The 14950-nt window shown below is 41.2% G+C and overlaps 1 protein-coding gene across 1 annotated transcript in view; it reads right to left on the reverse strand.

Annotated features, from left to right (window-relative positions):
- Positions 1 to 14618, reverse strand: part of LOC141147939 (interferon-induced very large GTPase 1-like) — a 71078-nt gene extending 56460 nt beyond the window's left edge. Inside the window, exon 1 of the mRNA XM_073635099.1 lies at positions 9938 to 14618. Coding sequence (XP_073491200.1) covers positions 9938 to 14618 — 4681 coding nt within the window. The remainder of the gene's footprint in view (positions 1 to 9937) is intronic.
- Positions 14619 to 14950: the final 332 nt, after the last annotated feature.

The raw sequence follows: 14950 nt of genomic DNA on the forward strand, positions 1-14950 counted from the left end.
TATTTTATTATATCTTTTGATGTGACAACACTGAAGAAATGACACTTTGCTACAATGTAAAGTAGTGAGTGTACAGCTTGTATAACAGTGTAAATTTGCTGTCCCCTCAAAATAACTCAACACACAGCCATTAATGTCTAAACCACTGGCAACAAAAGTGAGTACACCCCTAAGTTAAAATGTCCAAATTGGGCCCAATTAGCCGTTTTCCCTCCCCGGTGTCATGTGACTCGTTAGTGTTACAAGGTCTCATGTGTGAATGGGGAGCAGGTGTGTTAAATTTGGTGTTATCGCTCTCACTCTTTCATACTGGTCACTGGAAGTTCAACATGGTACCTCATGGCAAAGAACTCTCTGAGGATCTGAAAAAAATAATTGTTGCTCTACATAAAGATGGCCTAGGCTATCCCAAAGCACCCTCCACTTGTTAAGGGCATGTGGACTGGTACGGTTCGGGGTGGGGGCGCTCTCTCGTCCCCCCCTTTTCCTGTGGCCTGCCAGGTTGCAAAGCTCAGATAAGGGTCTGGCGTGGATTTTGGGGGGATCCCCACGCCATTTTCTAAAAATTTTGGTGTGGGTTTCCCCTTAAAGTCCATACCAGACCTGAAGGGCCTGGTATGGATTTTGGGGGGACCCACACAGAATATTTTTTTTTAAATTTTGGTGCGGGGTTCCCCTTAATATTCATACCAGACCCAAAGGGCCTGGTAATGGACTGAGGGGGGGGACCCATGACGTTTTTTTTCAATGATTTTTATCTACATTGCTGGGATCCGACAATTGATTAAGCCGTGAGCAGTTTTAAATGACAATTTTTCCTTTAGAAACGTAATTTTGCTAAAACTTTTTTTTGCACTGATACATGTCCCCTGGGACAGGACCCGGGTCCCCAAACATTTTTTATGGCAATAATTTGCATACAAGCCTTTAAAATTAGTACTTTTGTTTTTTTATGTTTGTGTCCCATAGACTTTAATGGTGTTTCCGTGTTCGTACAAATTTTTTGCCTGTTCGCAAGTTCTGGTGCAAACCAAACCGGGGGGGGTGTTCAGCTCATCCCTACTGGACAAGCATGTCTCTTGCATCTGCGGGGCATCCTCAGAAGGTGGAGGAGCGCAAGGTATCTAACATCCACCAGCTCCGTGATGTCATCATGGAGGAGAGGAAGAGGACTACAGTGACAACCTGTGAAGCTCTGGTGAACTCCATGCCCAAAAGGGTTAAGGCAGTGCTGGAAAATAATGGTGGCCACACAAAATATTGACACTTTGGGCCCAATTTGGACATTTTCACTTAGGGGAGTACTCACTTTTGTTGCCAGCGGTTTGGACATTAATGGCTGTGTGTTATTTTGAGGGGACAGCAAATTTACACTGTTATACAAGCTGTACACTACCTACTTTACATTGTAGCAAAGTGTAATTTCTTCAGTGTTGTCACTGAAATAAAAAAATATAAAATATCTACAAAAATGTGCGGGGTGTACTCACTTTTGTGAGATACATATCTATCTATCTATCTATATATCTCTAGATATATAGATAGATAGATATAGTATATATATATATATATATATATATATATATATATATATATAGTATATATACTGTAAAAAAAAAAAAAAATATATATATATATATATATATATATATATATATATATATATATATATATATATATATATCCATAACAAGCCAATTTACTGAAATAGGAACCACTGATATCACATATCAGTAACATATAATGCAATTGTTATCAGTACGTTTTAGAAAGATAGCAATCAAATGGCATTCATTCCCTGTTCAGAGTAGAAGAAATTAATTAACCCGTAGTAAGTTACAAAGAAACAAAAAAATAAAAAAAGATCATTAAAACCACATATAAAAGCATAGTTGCCAACATTGTAAAAAATTTTATAGGGACACTTTTTTGACTGTAGGCGTAGTCTTATTATAATTAGGGGGCAGGGCATGTGTTTGTAGGCGTGACATAGCAAAAAAGAAAAAGGTGGAAAATGGGTGTGGTTTACACTGGATAAGTGGGCATGGCTTATATGGGCGTGGCTCAAATGGGGGTGTGGTTCTGGGATGAATGAGGGATGGGGGGAGAAAGGAAGGGGGAAAGAGGGAGAGAGAGAGAGAGAGAGGGAGAGGGAGAGAAAGAGAAAGCGAGAGAGAGAGAGATCCTACACTACAATAGAAATATGTGTATTCCAGAGTTTAACAATCAGCAAATAAAGATACTCCAAACACCTGCTGATCTCACAAGTTTGTTAATATGACAGAACACCGCTGCTTTGTAAATTCAACATCAAAAGAGTCCGACGGATTTCAAAGTACTAAATTTGACAATATAAGCTCAGTTTACTGGTGAAAATAAATGTGAAATGCAAGACTCCGGTGGGTGTAACAAGATGTCCGCTTGCCGCCTTCTCACTGTATCATTACTGTGGATGAGCGCGGGGTGTAGCAAGATGGCGGCATCGGAATGTCACTTCTGTTGCAAAATCTGATTGCTATATCTGAAGAAATAGTGATCAGGACAGCTGTCAGAGTGGCAAGGACAACTCTTCCTGATGACCAGTGCTATAGACACCTCACTGGAACACACACATTCAGATGTGCTGGTCATTAAAGCGGAGGCCCACCCACCGCTGCAAAAATTAAAAGCAGCTGCTGACTTTTAATAATCAGACACTTATCTTTCCTGGAGTCCAGCAATGTCGGCATCACAGCTGATGTTTCCATCAGCTGTCGGGTGCCGCCACTAGCTTCACGCCGGGAACCCTACTGCGCATGTGCGAGGCTCTGCTCCTCTCTCCTACTGGCCTGGCAGCCGGGGAAGGAGGAGGGAGGAGGAGGGAGCGGTGACGTCAATACCCGTGGCTGAGGCCCCCCGGAAGTGGGGACAGCATACCTGTGAAAGACAGGTATCATGCCCCCCCTCCCACCCGAAAGGAGCCCTGGGGGGGAGTACAATGAGCGGAAGTTCCACTTTTAGGTGGAACTCCGCTTTAAGTATTAAAAGTGAATTTTTACTATTACGGTTTACTACATATGTTACAGTCCAAACTCAGAGGCGCCTGCATTCTTTTCTATCAGAACATAATGCACAGCCACAGAATCAGTATACTGTATACAGTACAGCCACCATATCGGCAAATAAAATACAACCACAGTTACCAGTATATAAAGTACAGCCATTAGGAATGAGCCGAACACCCCCCTGTTCGGTTTGCACCAGAACATGCGAACAGGAAAAAAGTTCGTTCGAACACGTGAACACTGTTAAAGTCTATGGGACACGAACATGAATAATCAAAAGTGCTAATTTTAAAGGCTTATATGCAAGTTATTGTCATAAAAAGTGTTTGGGGACCTGGGTCCTGCCCCAGCGGACATGGATCAATGCAAAAAAAAGTTTTAAAAACGGCCCTTTTTTCAGGAGCAGTGATTTTAATAATGCTTAAAGTCAAACAATAAAAGTGTAATATCCCTTTAAATTTCGTAGCTGGGGGTGTCTATAGTATGCCTGTAAAGGGGCGCATGTTTCCCGTGTTTAGAACAGTCTGACAGCAAAATGACATTTCGAAGGAAAAAACCCATTTAAAACTACTCGCGGCTATTGCATTGCCGACAATACACATAGAAGTTCATTGATAAAAACGGCATGGGAATTCCCCACAGGGGAACCCCGAACCAAAATTTAAAAAAAAAAATGACGTGGGAGTCCCCCTAAATTCCATACCAGGCCCTTCAGGTCTGGTATGGATATTAAGGGGAACCCCGGCCCAAATTTTTAAAAAAATGACATGGGGTTCCCCCTAAATTCCATACCAGACCCTTCAGGTCTGTTACGGATTTTAAGGGGAACCCCGCACCAAAAAAAAAAAAAATGGCGTGGGGTCCCCCCAAAAATCCATACCAGACCCTTATCCGAGCACGCAACCTGGCAGGCCGCAGGAAAAAAGGGGGGGACGAGAGTGCGGCCCCCCCCTCCTGAACCGTACCAGGCCACATGCCCTCAACATTGGGAGGGTGCTTTGGGGTAGCCCCCCAAAACACCTTGTCCCCATGTTGATGAGGACAAGGGCCTCATCCCCACAACCCTGGCCAGTGGTTGTGGGGGTCTGCGGGCGGGGGGCTTATCGGAATCTGAAAGCCCCCTTTAACAAGGGGACCCCCAGATCCCCCCCTGTGTGAAATGGTAAGGGGGTACTTACCCCTACCATTTCACTAAAAAACTGTCAAAAATGTTAAAAATGACAAGAGACAGTTTTTGACAATTCCTTTATTTAAATGCTTCTTCTTTCTTCCTTCATCTTCTTCTGGTTCTTCTGGATCTTCTGGTTCTTCCTCCGGCGTTCTCGTCCAGCATCTCCTCCGTGGCGTCTTCTATCCTCTTCTCCTCGGGCCGCTCCGCACCCATGGCATGGGGGGAGGCTCCTGCTCTTCTCTTCATCTTCTTCCTTCTTCTCTTTTTCTCTTCTTCTCTTCTTCATTTTCTTCTCCGGGCCGCTCCGCATCCATGCTGGCATGGAGGGAGGCTCCTGCTGTGTGACGGCATCTCCTCGTCTGATGGTTCTTAAATAACGGGGGCGGGGCCACCCGGTGACCCCGCCCTCTTCTGACGCACGGTGACTTGACGGGACTTCCCTGTGACGTCACGGGGAATGCCACAGGGAAGTCCCGTCATGTCCCGTGCGTCAGAGGGGGCGGGGTCACCGGGTGGCCCCGCCCCCCGTTATTTAAGAACCGTCAGACGAGGAGACGCCGTCACACAGCGGGAGCCTCCCTCCATGCCAGCATGGATGCGGAACGGCCCGGAGAAGAAAATGAAGAAGAGAAGAAGAGAAAAAGAGAAGAAGGAAGAAGATGAAGAGAAGAGCGGAAGCCTCCCCCCATGCCATGGGTGCGGAGGGGCCCGAGGAGAAGAAGATAGAAGACGCCGCTGAGGAGATGCTGGACGAGAATGCCGGAGGAAGAACCAGAAGAACCAGAAGAAGAAGAAGATGAAGGAAGATAGAAGAAAGAAGAAGCATTTAAATAAAGGAATTGTCAAAAACTGTCTCTTGTCATTTTTAACATTTTTGACAATTTTTTAGTAAAATGGTAGGGGTAATTACCCCCTTACCACTTCACACAGGGGGGGCCGGGATCTGGGGGTCCCCTTGTTAAAGGGGGCTTCCAGATTCCGATAAGCCCCCCGCCCGCAGACCCCCACAACCACCGGCCAGGGTTGTGGAGATGAGGCCCTTGTCCTCATCAACATGGGGACAAGGTGTTTTGGGGGGCACCCTCCCAATGTTGAGGGCATGTGGCCTGGTACGGTTCAGGAAGGGGGAGGCCGCACTCTCATCCCCCCTCTTTTCCTGCGGCCTGCCAGGTTGCATGCTCGGATAAGGGTCTGGTATGGATTTTTGGGGGGGCCCCACGCCGTTTTTTTTTTTTTTTTTTTGGCGCGGGGTTCCCCTTAAAATCCATACCAGACCTGAAGGGTCTGGTATGGAATTTAGGGGGAACCCCACGTCATTTTTTTTTTTAATTTTGGCCGGGGTTCCCCTTAATATCCATACCAGACCTGAAGGGCCTGGTATGGAATTTAGGGGGACTCCCACGTCATTTTTTTTTAAATTTTAGTTCGGGGTTCCCCTGTGGGGAATTCCCATGCCATTTTTATCAATGAACTGCTATGTGTATTGTCGGCAATGCAATAGCCGCGAGTAGTTTTAAATGTGTTTTTTCCTTCGAAATGTCATTTTGCTGTCAGACTGTTCTAAACACGGGAAACATGCGCCCCTTTACAGGCATACTATAGACACCCCCCAGCTACGAAATTTAAAGGGATATTACACTTTTATTGTTTGACTTTAAGCATTATTAAAATCACTGCTCCTGAAAAAACGGCCATTTTAAAACTTTTTTTTGCATTGATCCATGTGTCCTGGGGCAGGACCCGGGTCCCCAAACACTTTTTATGACAATAAATTGCATATAAGCCTTTAAAATTAGCACTTTTGATTTCTCCCATAGACTTTTAAAGGGTGTTCCGCGGCATTCGAATTTGCCGCGAACACCCCAAATTGTTCGCTGTTCGGCGAACTTGCGAACAGCCAATGTTCGACTCGAAGCTCATCCCTATTCACAAATACAACCTCAATATGGGAGGGGTGGACCTCAACGACCAGTTGATGGTGCCGTACATAATTGCCCGTAAGGCCAGACGCTGGTACAAAAAAGTGTCTGTATACTTATTCCAATTGGCTCTGCTGAATGCTTATGTGCTATACAAAGCGTCAAGATGAACTGGATCCTTCCTTAAATTCCAGGAAGACATCATCACAGACCTTCTGTTTCCAGACTGTGCTGTGCCCGATCTTCCTAATGCAAATGCAGTGAGCCGGCTGCACATTTTCCGTATGTTCTCCCTGGTACCCCTACCAATCGATCACCCCAAAGAAGATTTTGTGTCTGTAGCAAGTGTGAATTTAAGCGTGACACCCACTATTGTTGTCCCTCCTGTTCTGACCAACCTGGTCTCTGCATCAGTGAATGTTTCGAACACTACCACACACTAGTGGAGTATTAGCATAGGGTACAGCACTGCACAGACTAGGACACACTTTCACAGGGTCTCCAAAGATGCCATTGCATTTTTAGATGCTGAAGCATGGGGGCAGGGCTGGAGGGGCGATTTGCCCCTAACATTAGGGGCGGATTGCCCCCATGCTTTGGCATATATTTTTTACTCTTTTTTTGCACAGATTGTTGTTTTATAGAGTTAATGGTTTATTGTTACCATTGTTTGCTTTTCAGGTATGCCATTCAGCTGCAGCACTGATTTAGTTATCCTGACAGCAACAACATTTGCTCTCACGAAACATAAATCAACGACTCCACCACCACAGATAAAAAAAAACGGTGCATGTATGCCCATCAGTAGAAGTGAGTGGATGCAGGGAGGTATTCTAATGGTGGACATACCCACCGATCAAGCTCTTTTTTTGTTCAGCCCACAGGCTGCATGAAAAAAAATAACGTTACAATATATGCCCAACAAGGACCAGCAACATACTGGTATGTTGCTTGTCTTTGAGTGGTTATACAAGAATGATGCCTGCGGGTTTAGGTATCATCGTGGTATTGTTTTTTTCAGCCAGTGGTCAGCTTTCATGTAAAAGCAATCCTAGCATCTAATTAGCCGCTAGACTGCTTTTACAGGCAGTGGGAGGGAACGTCCCCCCTTCCCATCGTCTTCATGGTTTTCTTGGGCTCTCCTGTCCCCCCCGGGTACTGGTGGTTCCGCCAGCTGACCATGGGGCTGATTGAAGACCAGAATGGCTCCAATCATCTCTGTGGCCTAAGAAACTGGAAGCTATGAGCATTTCATGACTTTGGTTTCACCAGATATAAACAGGGCCATTGGGAAATTGGGAAAGCATCTTATCACACCAATCTTGGTGTGGTCAAATGCCTTGAGGGCAGAGCAGAGATCTAGAGTCTGATAGACCCCATTTAAAAAAAAAAAAAGAGTACCTGTCACTACCTATTGCTATCATAGGGGATATTTACATTCCCTGTGATAACAATAAAAATGATAAAAAAATGAAAGGGACAGTGTAAAAATGAATAAAAAATCAAAATAAATAATAAAAAAAAGCACCCCTGCCCCCGTGCTTGTGTCCAATGGCGAATGCAAGCGTTAGTCTCGTGTCATATGTAAACAGCAATTGTACCATGCATGTGAAGTATCACCACGAACGTCAGATCGAGGGCAGTAATTTTAGCAGTAAATCCTCTGTAAATCTAAAGTGGTAACCTGTAAAGGCTTTTAAAAAATTTATGTAGTTTGTTGCCACTGCACTATTTTAAAGCATGTCGTGTTTGGTATCTATGTACTCGGCATAAGATCATCTTTTATACTTTACCAAACATTTGGGCAATATAGTGTGTTTTAGGGCATTGAAATTCAAAAAAGTGTTTTTTTTCCCAAAAATTGCGTTTGAAAAATTGCTGCGAAAATACTGTGTGAAAAAAAATGCAACACCAACCATTTTAATCTGTAGGGCCTTTGCTTTATAAAAATATATAATGTTTGGGGGTTCAAAGTAATTTTCTAGCAAAAGAAAAATATTTTTTTCATGTATACAAAAAGTGTCAGAAAGGGCTTTGTCTTCAAGTGGTTAGAAGAGTGGGTGATGTGTGGCATAAGCTTCTAATTGTGCATAAAATGCCAGGACAGTTCAAAACTCCCCAAATGATCCCTTTTTGGAAAGTAGATGCCCCAAGCTATTTACTGAGAGGCATGTTGAGTCCATGGAATATTTTATATTTTGCCACAGGTTTCGTGAAAATGACAATACATTTTTTTTCTAACAAAGTTGTCACTAAATGATATATTGCTCAAACATGCCATAGGCATATGTGAAATTGCACCCCAAAATACATTCTACTGCTTCTCCTGAGTACAGGGATACCACATGTGTGGGACTTTTTGGGAGCCTAGCCGCGTACGGGACCCCGAAAAACCAATCACCACCTTCAGGATTTCTAAGGGTGTAAAATGGTGATTTCACTTCTCACTACCTATCACATTTACGGAGGCCCTGAAATGTCCACATAGCACAACCCCCCCCAAATGACCCAGTTTTGGAAAGTAGACGCCAGGTATTTGCTAAGAGGCATGGTGAGTATTTTGCAGCTCTTATTTGTTTTTGAAAATGAAGAAAAAAAAGGAAAGTGCATTTTTTTTCTTTTTTCAATTTTCAAAACTTTGTGACAAAAAGCGAGATCTGAAAAATTCTCAACATGCCTCTCAGCCAATAGCTTAGAGTGTCTACTTTCAAAAATGGGGTCATTTGGGGTTTTTTTTTGCTGTCTGGGCATTTCATGGCCTCCAATACTGTGATAAGCAGTGTGGAGTGAAAAAAAAATGTACGCCCTTAGGAAGCCTGAAGGCGGTGCTTGGTTTTCGAGGTCCTGTATGCGGCTAGACTGCCAAAAAGTCCCACACATGTGGTATCTCCGTATTTGGGAGAAGCTGTAGAATGTATTTTGGGGTGTAATTTCGCTTGGTATTTTTGAGCAATATATAATTTCAGTGACAACTCTGTGTAAATATTTTTTTTTGTAATTTTTCAATCACTTATGACAAAAAAAAATAATATTCAATGTGCTTAACAAGCCTCTCAGCAAATTCCTTGGGGTGTCTACTTTCCAAAATGGGGTCATTTGGGGGGGAGGGTTTGTACTGCCCTGCCGTTTTAGCACCTCAAGAAATGAGATAGACGGTCATAAACTAAAAGCTTTTAAATTCCAGAAAATGTACCCTAGTTTGTAGACGCTATAACTTTTGTGAAAACCAATAAATATATGCTTATTGATTTTTTCTTGTACCCATGACATGTGGCTGAATGCTTTTTGCCTTAAACGTATGACTAAAATTGAGTTTATTGTAATTTTTTTATAACAAAAAGTAGAAAATATCTTTTTTTTTTTTTTAATTCTGTATTTTTTTGTTTATATCGCAAAAAATAAAAAACGCAGAGGTGATCAAATACCACCAAAAGAAAGCTCTATTTGTGGGAAAAAAGGACGCAAATTTTGTTTGTGTACAGCATTGCATGACCGCGCAATTAACAATAAAAGCAGCGCAGTGCCAGATTGTAAAAAGTGCTCTGAAGTGGTTAAATAGCTCCATATTAAGGGCCATGCTTCAGCAGCTGATTGTGCTAGCTCTTAAACATGGCCATTGTTACAAATTTAATTTAATTCAGAGTTCCCAAATCCATTTGAGTCCACCATTTTTTAAACAGAATTTTGTGTGCTAAAGAGTACTTAATGGCCGCCGAAATATGTTGACTTGTTATCTTGGATTTTCATGATGATAAATATTTTCAAACTCCAAAACCATTGATGTGGTGTTCTCCTACACTTACCTGTTGAAGAGGATCTTGAAATGTTAAATTCTTTCTTCAAGCTGTGAAGAGCCTGCTCTTTGGTTATTTGTCTCCAAACTTCTGGAAGCTCAGCTGGTTTTGCCTCATACAGTTCTGCAAAGTTTTTATTAAACTGCACAAAGACATACTTCCAGTAATCTGAGCTCTCAATACTGGCATCTGGCTGAATAATCCAATTTGGATATATTGTGCTATATTGTTTACATGGATAACTTTTCCATTCTGTGTCTACATTTCTAAAGCTACAGTTAGCTAAAACACGAGTGGAACAGATGTCAACAATGAGGGACTTATCCTCATTCTTTTCATAGTGTCTCAGCCCTAGGGGTCTGTGTATAGATGCTGAATGTATCTTGTGGTTTTCACCTCCTATCTCACAGGGGACTTTGCAGAAGGGACACTGCTTTCTACAACCAACCACCTTCCTGAACAATTCATCCTGAGGTTTCACTGTCACTGTGTAAAGTACAGAACTCAGAGCTATAGATCTAACTTCTGATTGGATTTGTCGTTGTGCCTCCTTGAGGTAGTGTTCAATTTCTGATGAGAACTGCTCAACATTCCCTGTGTGGTGAAATGTGATAACTTTCATCTCCTCCTGTGACATCACTAAGTCTTCTTTTAGGAGTTCGCAGAAATTCTCCAAAAAACATGACACTGTTTGGCTTTTCAGGCATCTTTCATTTTTAAGGACTGTTTTTATTTTCTTGTTAATAGATGTCAGAATATGTCCCTGCAAGGTTTCTGAAGCTGGTGGTGAGATGCAGTATTTATTAATGATGTGAGTTGAGATCCATTGCTTTACAAAGCTCTCATAAGAATTGATGTATTCAACATATTTTTGAAATGACATTTCTTCTAGTAGCTCCTCCAAAACAGTACACTGGAAACAACTTCTGCTGCTAAAGGTGATATTTTCTGGATCACCTAAAATCTCATCCACTATTTTTTGTCCAAGATGTTTGAAAAGATAATCCATTATTGCTGGTTTCAAGCAACGTTCACAAAAACGATTAGCTATACTCAGATTTTTATCTTTCCCACCATGGATAAACCCAGACAAGTACTGCTCTTTTAGTTTTTCTAGGCAAAGTTTAGGGTCGTTCTCATGGATGAACTTGTCATGCAGCTTCTGGAAGGCTTGAGATGCTTTTGCAAAAATGAAAAGTTTGATATCCAGCTCAAACTGCTTATTAAAGTTAAGCTTTTTCACATCTTTATCATTTAGCATTTTATTAATCTTATATAGCAATTCCTTAGAGTACATTTCATTGTAATCATCACTGGAAGACATCTTATCATTTATATACTCATCACTGGTCTGAATTATTGAAGCAGCAAGATCACCAACCTTCATAACATGTTCTTGCTTGGATATTAGGTTGCTTAAAACTGATTTAATTGAGTCATCAAAGTGTTTTTTATCATCTATATAAAACCTGTCACCTTGCTTTGCATGTTGTTGATGTAAATCATTCATTTTAATTAATGCCTCATTTATTTGAGGTCCTTTATTGCTCATGTCATTTTTGAGAAGGTGAAGAAGAGAATGATCCACATTGCATCTCTCAAGTTCTTCCATCTGCAAATCTGATAACATCTTCTTCCACATCAACTCAAATTCTTCTTGAATTTCTCGCTCACTTACTTCTCGCTTATTTTCTCTATATCTTTGTAGAAGATGTGTTATTCTACCTTCAATCAATTTTTGGGATTTCCTGTGAATATCCTGGATTTTTATTTTCCCTTTCTGAATAGATACAGCCTCATGGCACTTGCTAAAAGCGTTTCTTTCAAGTTTTTTTCTCAGGCTATTTATACTTAATTTGAATTCTTCTCTGTGCCGTTCTATGAGATTAGAATTTTCTGAGTTTTCAAAATACTTTTCCAGAAATACAATCATCTTGGCTTCTTCCTCCAGAAGAATATTCTGCAGTTCGTGTTTATTGAATTCAGCTATTTCTCCAGATTGATTTCTAATGTAATTTTCTGTGCTGATCACCCAGTTGTAGATTTTTTTACAGAAATCCCATTCCCACAAGGAATACTGCACAGATAATTTATTGTAGGCTTTGACCACCAGGCTGTTTCTAAAACTGAAGATGAATTTCTCGTGTTTCACAGATAGCCATAAACTTTCTATCCAGGTAATAAAGTCAGAGATGCTGGATGGTTTGTTAATAGATTTTGCATGTTCTATAACCTCCAACAGATACATTTTAAGCTGAAGTACATTTGAGCTGTAGCCAAGATTTACTGGGGCCATTGGTGGGTCTCCCTGCCAAAGGCCGAGAATGTACCAGTTGTCTTTATTTAGATCGTACTTCATTACATCAGTGAAAGCTGAAATCTGATTTTTTTTCTCCATCTTGGCAGCCACCTTTGTCATTTCATTCAGCTGTTCCAGAAGCTTATTCCTGACTCTCATGTTTTTATCAGGAGCCGATACATCACTGACATTCTGGTGTACAAACTGGCAGTTGGGCTGCTTGCCAATGTCTTTCATTCTAAGAAAAGCATGGACCACAATCTGTAAAATATCCTTCATTTCCGTTGAGTTTTCCATGGCCATATTGACTATGGTGATATCACTTAACCCAACCACTAGTGTGGCCAGTTCATTGTCATGTTCATAGCTGCCCTCCAGAGAGCTCAACTCTGAAGCTTTCAGCCCCTCAGTATCAATCACCAGGAGGAAGTGACAGCCCAGCTTTTCCTGGAAGTCCTTTTTAACATTAAGGAGAGTCATGAAGGCTCCTCGTGTGCATCGTCCACTGGCCACCGGAAACTGCAAACCAAACATTGTGTTGAGGAGGGTGGATTTTCCTGTACTTTGTACTCCCAGGACAGTTATCACTCTCAGTCTGCATTGCCCCCCTGTTCTCTTGTCCAGCTCAGTAAGGACATCGGTTATCCATTGCAGGGGAATGTTGGAGGCATCTCCATCAATCAGCTCTAATGGAAACCCATCCAACAGAAAATTGGCAGCTATTCTAGGAAGGTCAGCAAATTTTTTCTTGTTTTGCTGAATTACTGTATGTTTTGCTGTAGACCATTCAGCTTCATAAAACTGACCCATTTCACGTAGAAAGTGTTCCACTCCTAAACAGCTATCAGAGATTTTCTGACCTAAGTCCCTGAGTTCTTTTTTGCTGTGGGGCAGATTGTCACATTTCTCCTTGTAGATTGCCTGTAGCTTAGACAAATTGTCTCTAGCTATTGCGTCAAGGTTAAATTTCATCCATTTTAGAAAATATTGCCTCTCTTTTGGAGACAAATCAGTAAGAGCTTGAATAAACAGCCCTATACCCTTGGAAATTTTCTGTTGATATTGTTTTACATGAAGGGCATTGCGCTGTAAGAGGAGATGAGATTTATGCATTTCTGCATTTTGTTCTCCTTGGTTTTTCATTCTACAGAGTTCTTTATCTATTTCAGACAACTGTTTCCAAAGATGTCCTTGTAATTTCATAGTTGCCTGTTTATATTCTGCCACATCTTTTATTTCTCGAGTGATTTTATTTGCATGGTCTTTTCCTTTCTGGCATTCATTAGTGCTTTCATCTGTCACAAAAGGATGCCCTCTGAAATATCCTGGTAAATCTTTCAGTGAAATAGATTTGGAGGTGCTCTCTAGAATTTGTTTCATTCTCCCTTGGATTTTTTTAGTTAACATAACATCATTTTCAGTCCTCTTCTTCAAGATAACATTTTCTCTATCAATTCTTAATACAGGAAGAAGGTCCCCGAGAAGTTTTTGTGTCTCTTTTTCAATATGTTTTCCTGAATCTGGAGTAAAAACCATGCCAAATATGGTGTCACTCTGACTGCATTTGGATAACAGCTGGAATTCTCTCTCATCAATTGTTTCAATAAATATAAACACAGCCGATGAGACTTCTTCTAGAAATGTGAACTGGTCCCAGTTGGTCTCTAGGCTTCCACGTAGGTTGATAACTGCAAAAGGTTCTGGAAAAATATCAGATTTTTTGGAAGGAAAATACCAGGACATTTCCACAAGCCCATCAGATATTTTTCTCTCAATGTTTCCACCGTCCACATTATCGTGTATGAAGAAGTTGTATTGCTGCTGGGATGAATTAAGAATTTGATTCAGGATTTTAGATTTAGACAGCTTGGTCTTCCCCAATCTTACAAAGGAAATGATTGGCATGGAAATATTCACCACATTTTCCTCTCTGAACCCTTTACTGTCAGCTAAACACTGAGGTCTCCACTTCTTCACAATGTCTCTCATTGCCCACAGCATAAACATGCATGGTGACCCATCACCCTCTGGGGGGAGAAGTAAAGGGACAGAAAACTGACACATGGCCATTTTGGTTACAATTTCTTGTTGTAGAAAATTATCTGAACAATGTAGAAGAACACACAGAACATCCAAGGGGTGAATGGAACTTACATTTTGTGTATCTTCATGCTTATCAATGTCGAAGAGAGCATCTTCTTCATCTCTATCCAGGCCAGATAAATCTGTGTTGAGCAGAGTGTTCCTTGCTCTATTGTCCAGAGCCATGATCTTCCTCAGAGTACACCAGGGGACATCTTCTATTTTCATGGGCTTAGTGTCGTTATAGATCTCTGGCCTAACTTCTAGAATGTCCCGTAATGTCAGCTTTGAAACTAAATAGCTTTTCATCTTCAACTGGGCAAGGAGACTTTTAAAAGTTTTTCCTTTTTCTGCAATGAGAAAAAAAATCAACATTAATTCAACAATGAAGATAATATTCTTATAACAATATTCTTAGAAAGAGAAAAATTGCTATCCTACAGCGAACATCTAGAAATGGTAACTGTGCTTATAGAGGTTGTAAACCTCCCTGTGTAAATTTGTTCCTATAGGTAATCCTAGAATAAGACTTACCTATAGGTACTATAAATATCTCCTAAACGTGCACCTTTTAGGAGATACAGTGTCTTGAAAAAGTATTCATACCTTTTGAAATTTTCCACATTTTGTCATGTTACAAC

The sequence above is a fragment of the Aquarana catesbeiana genome, linkage group LG06 (assembly GCF_042186555.1).
Source record: "Aquarana catesbeiana isolate 2022-GZ linkage group LG06, ASM4218655v1, whole genome shotgun sequence".
In the NCBI taxonomy this organism is placed as follows: domain Eukaryota; kingdom Metazoa; phylum Chordata; class Amphibia; order Anura; family Ranidae; genus Aquarana; species Aquarana catesbeiana.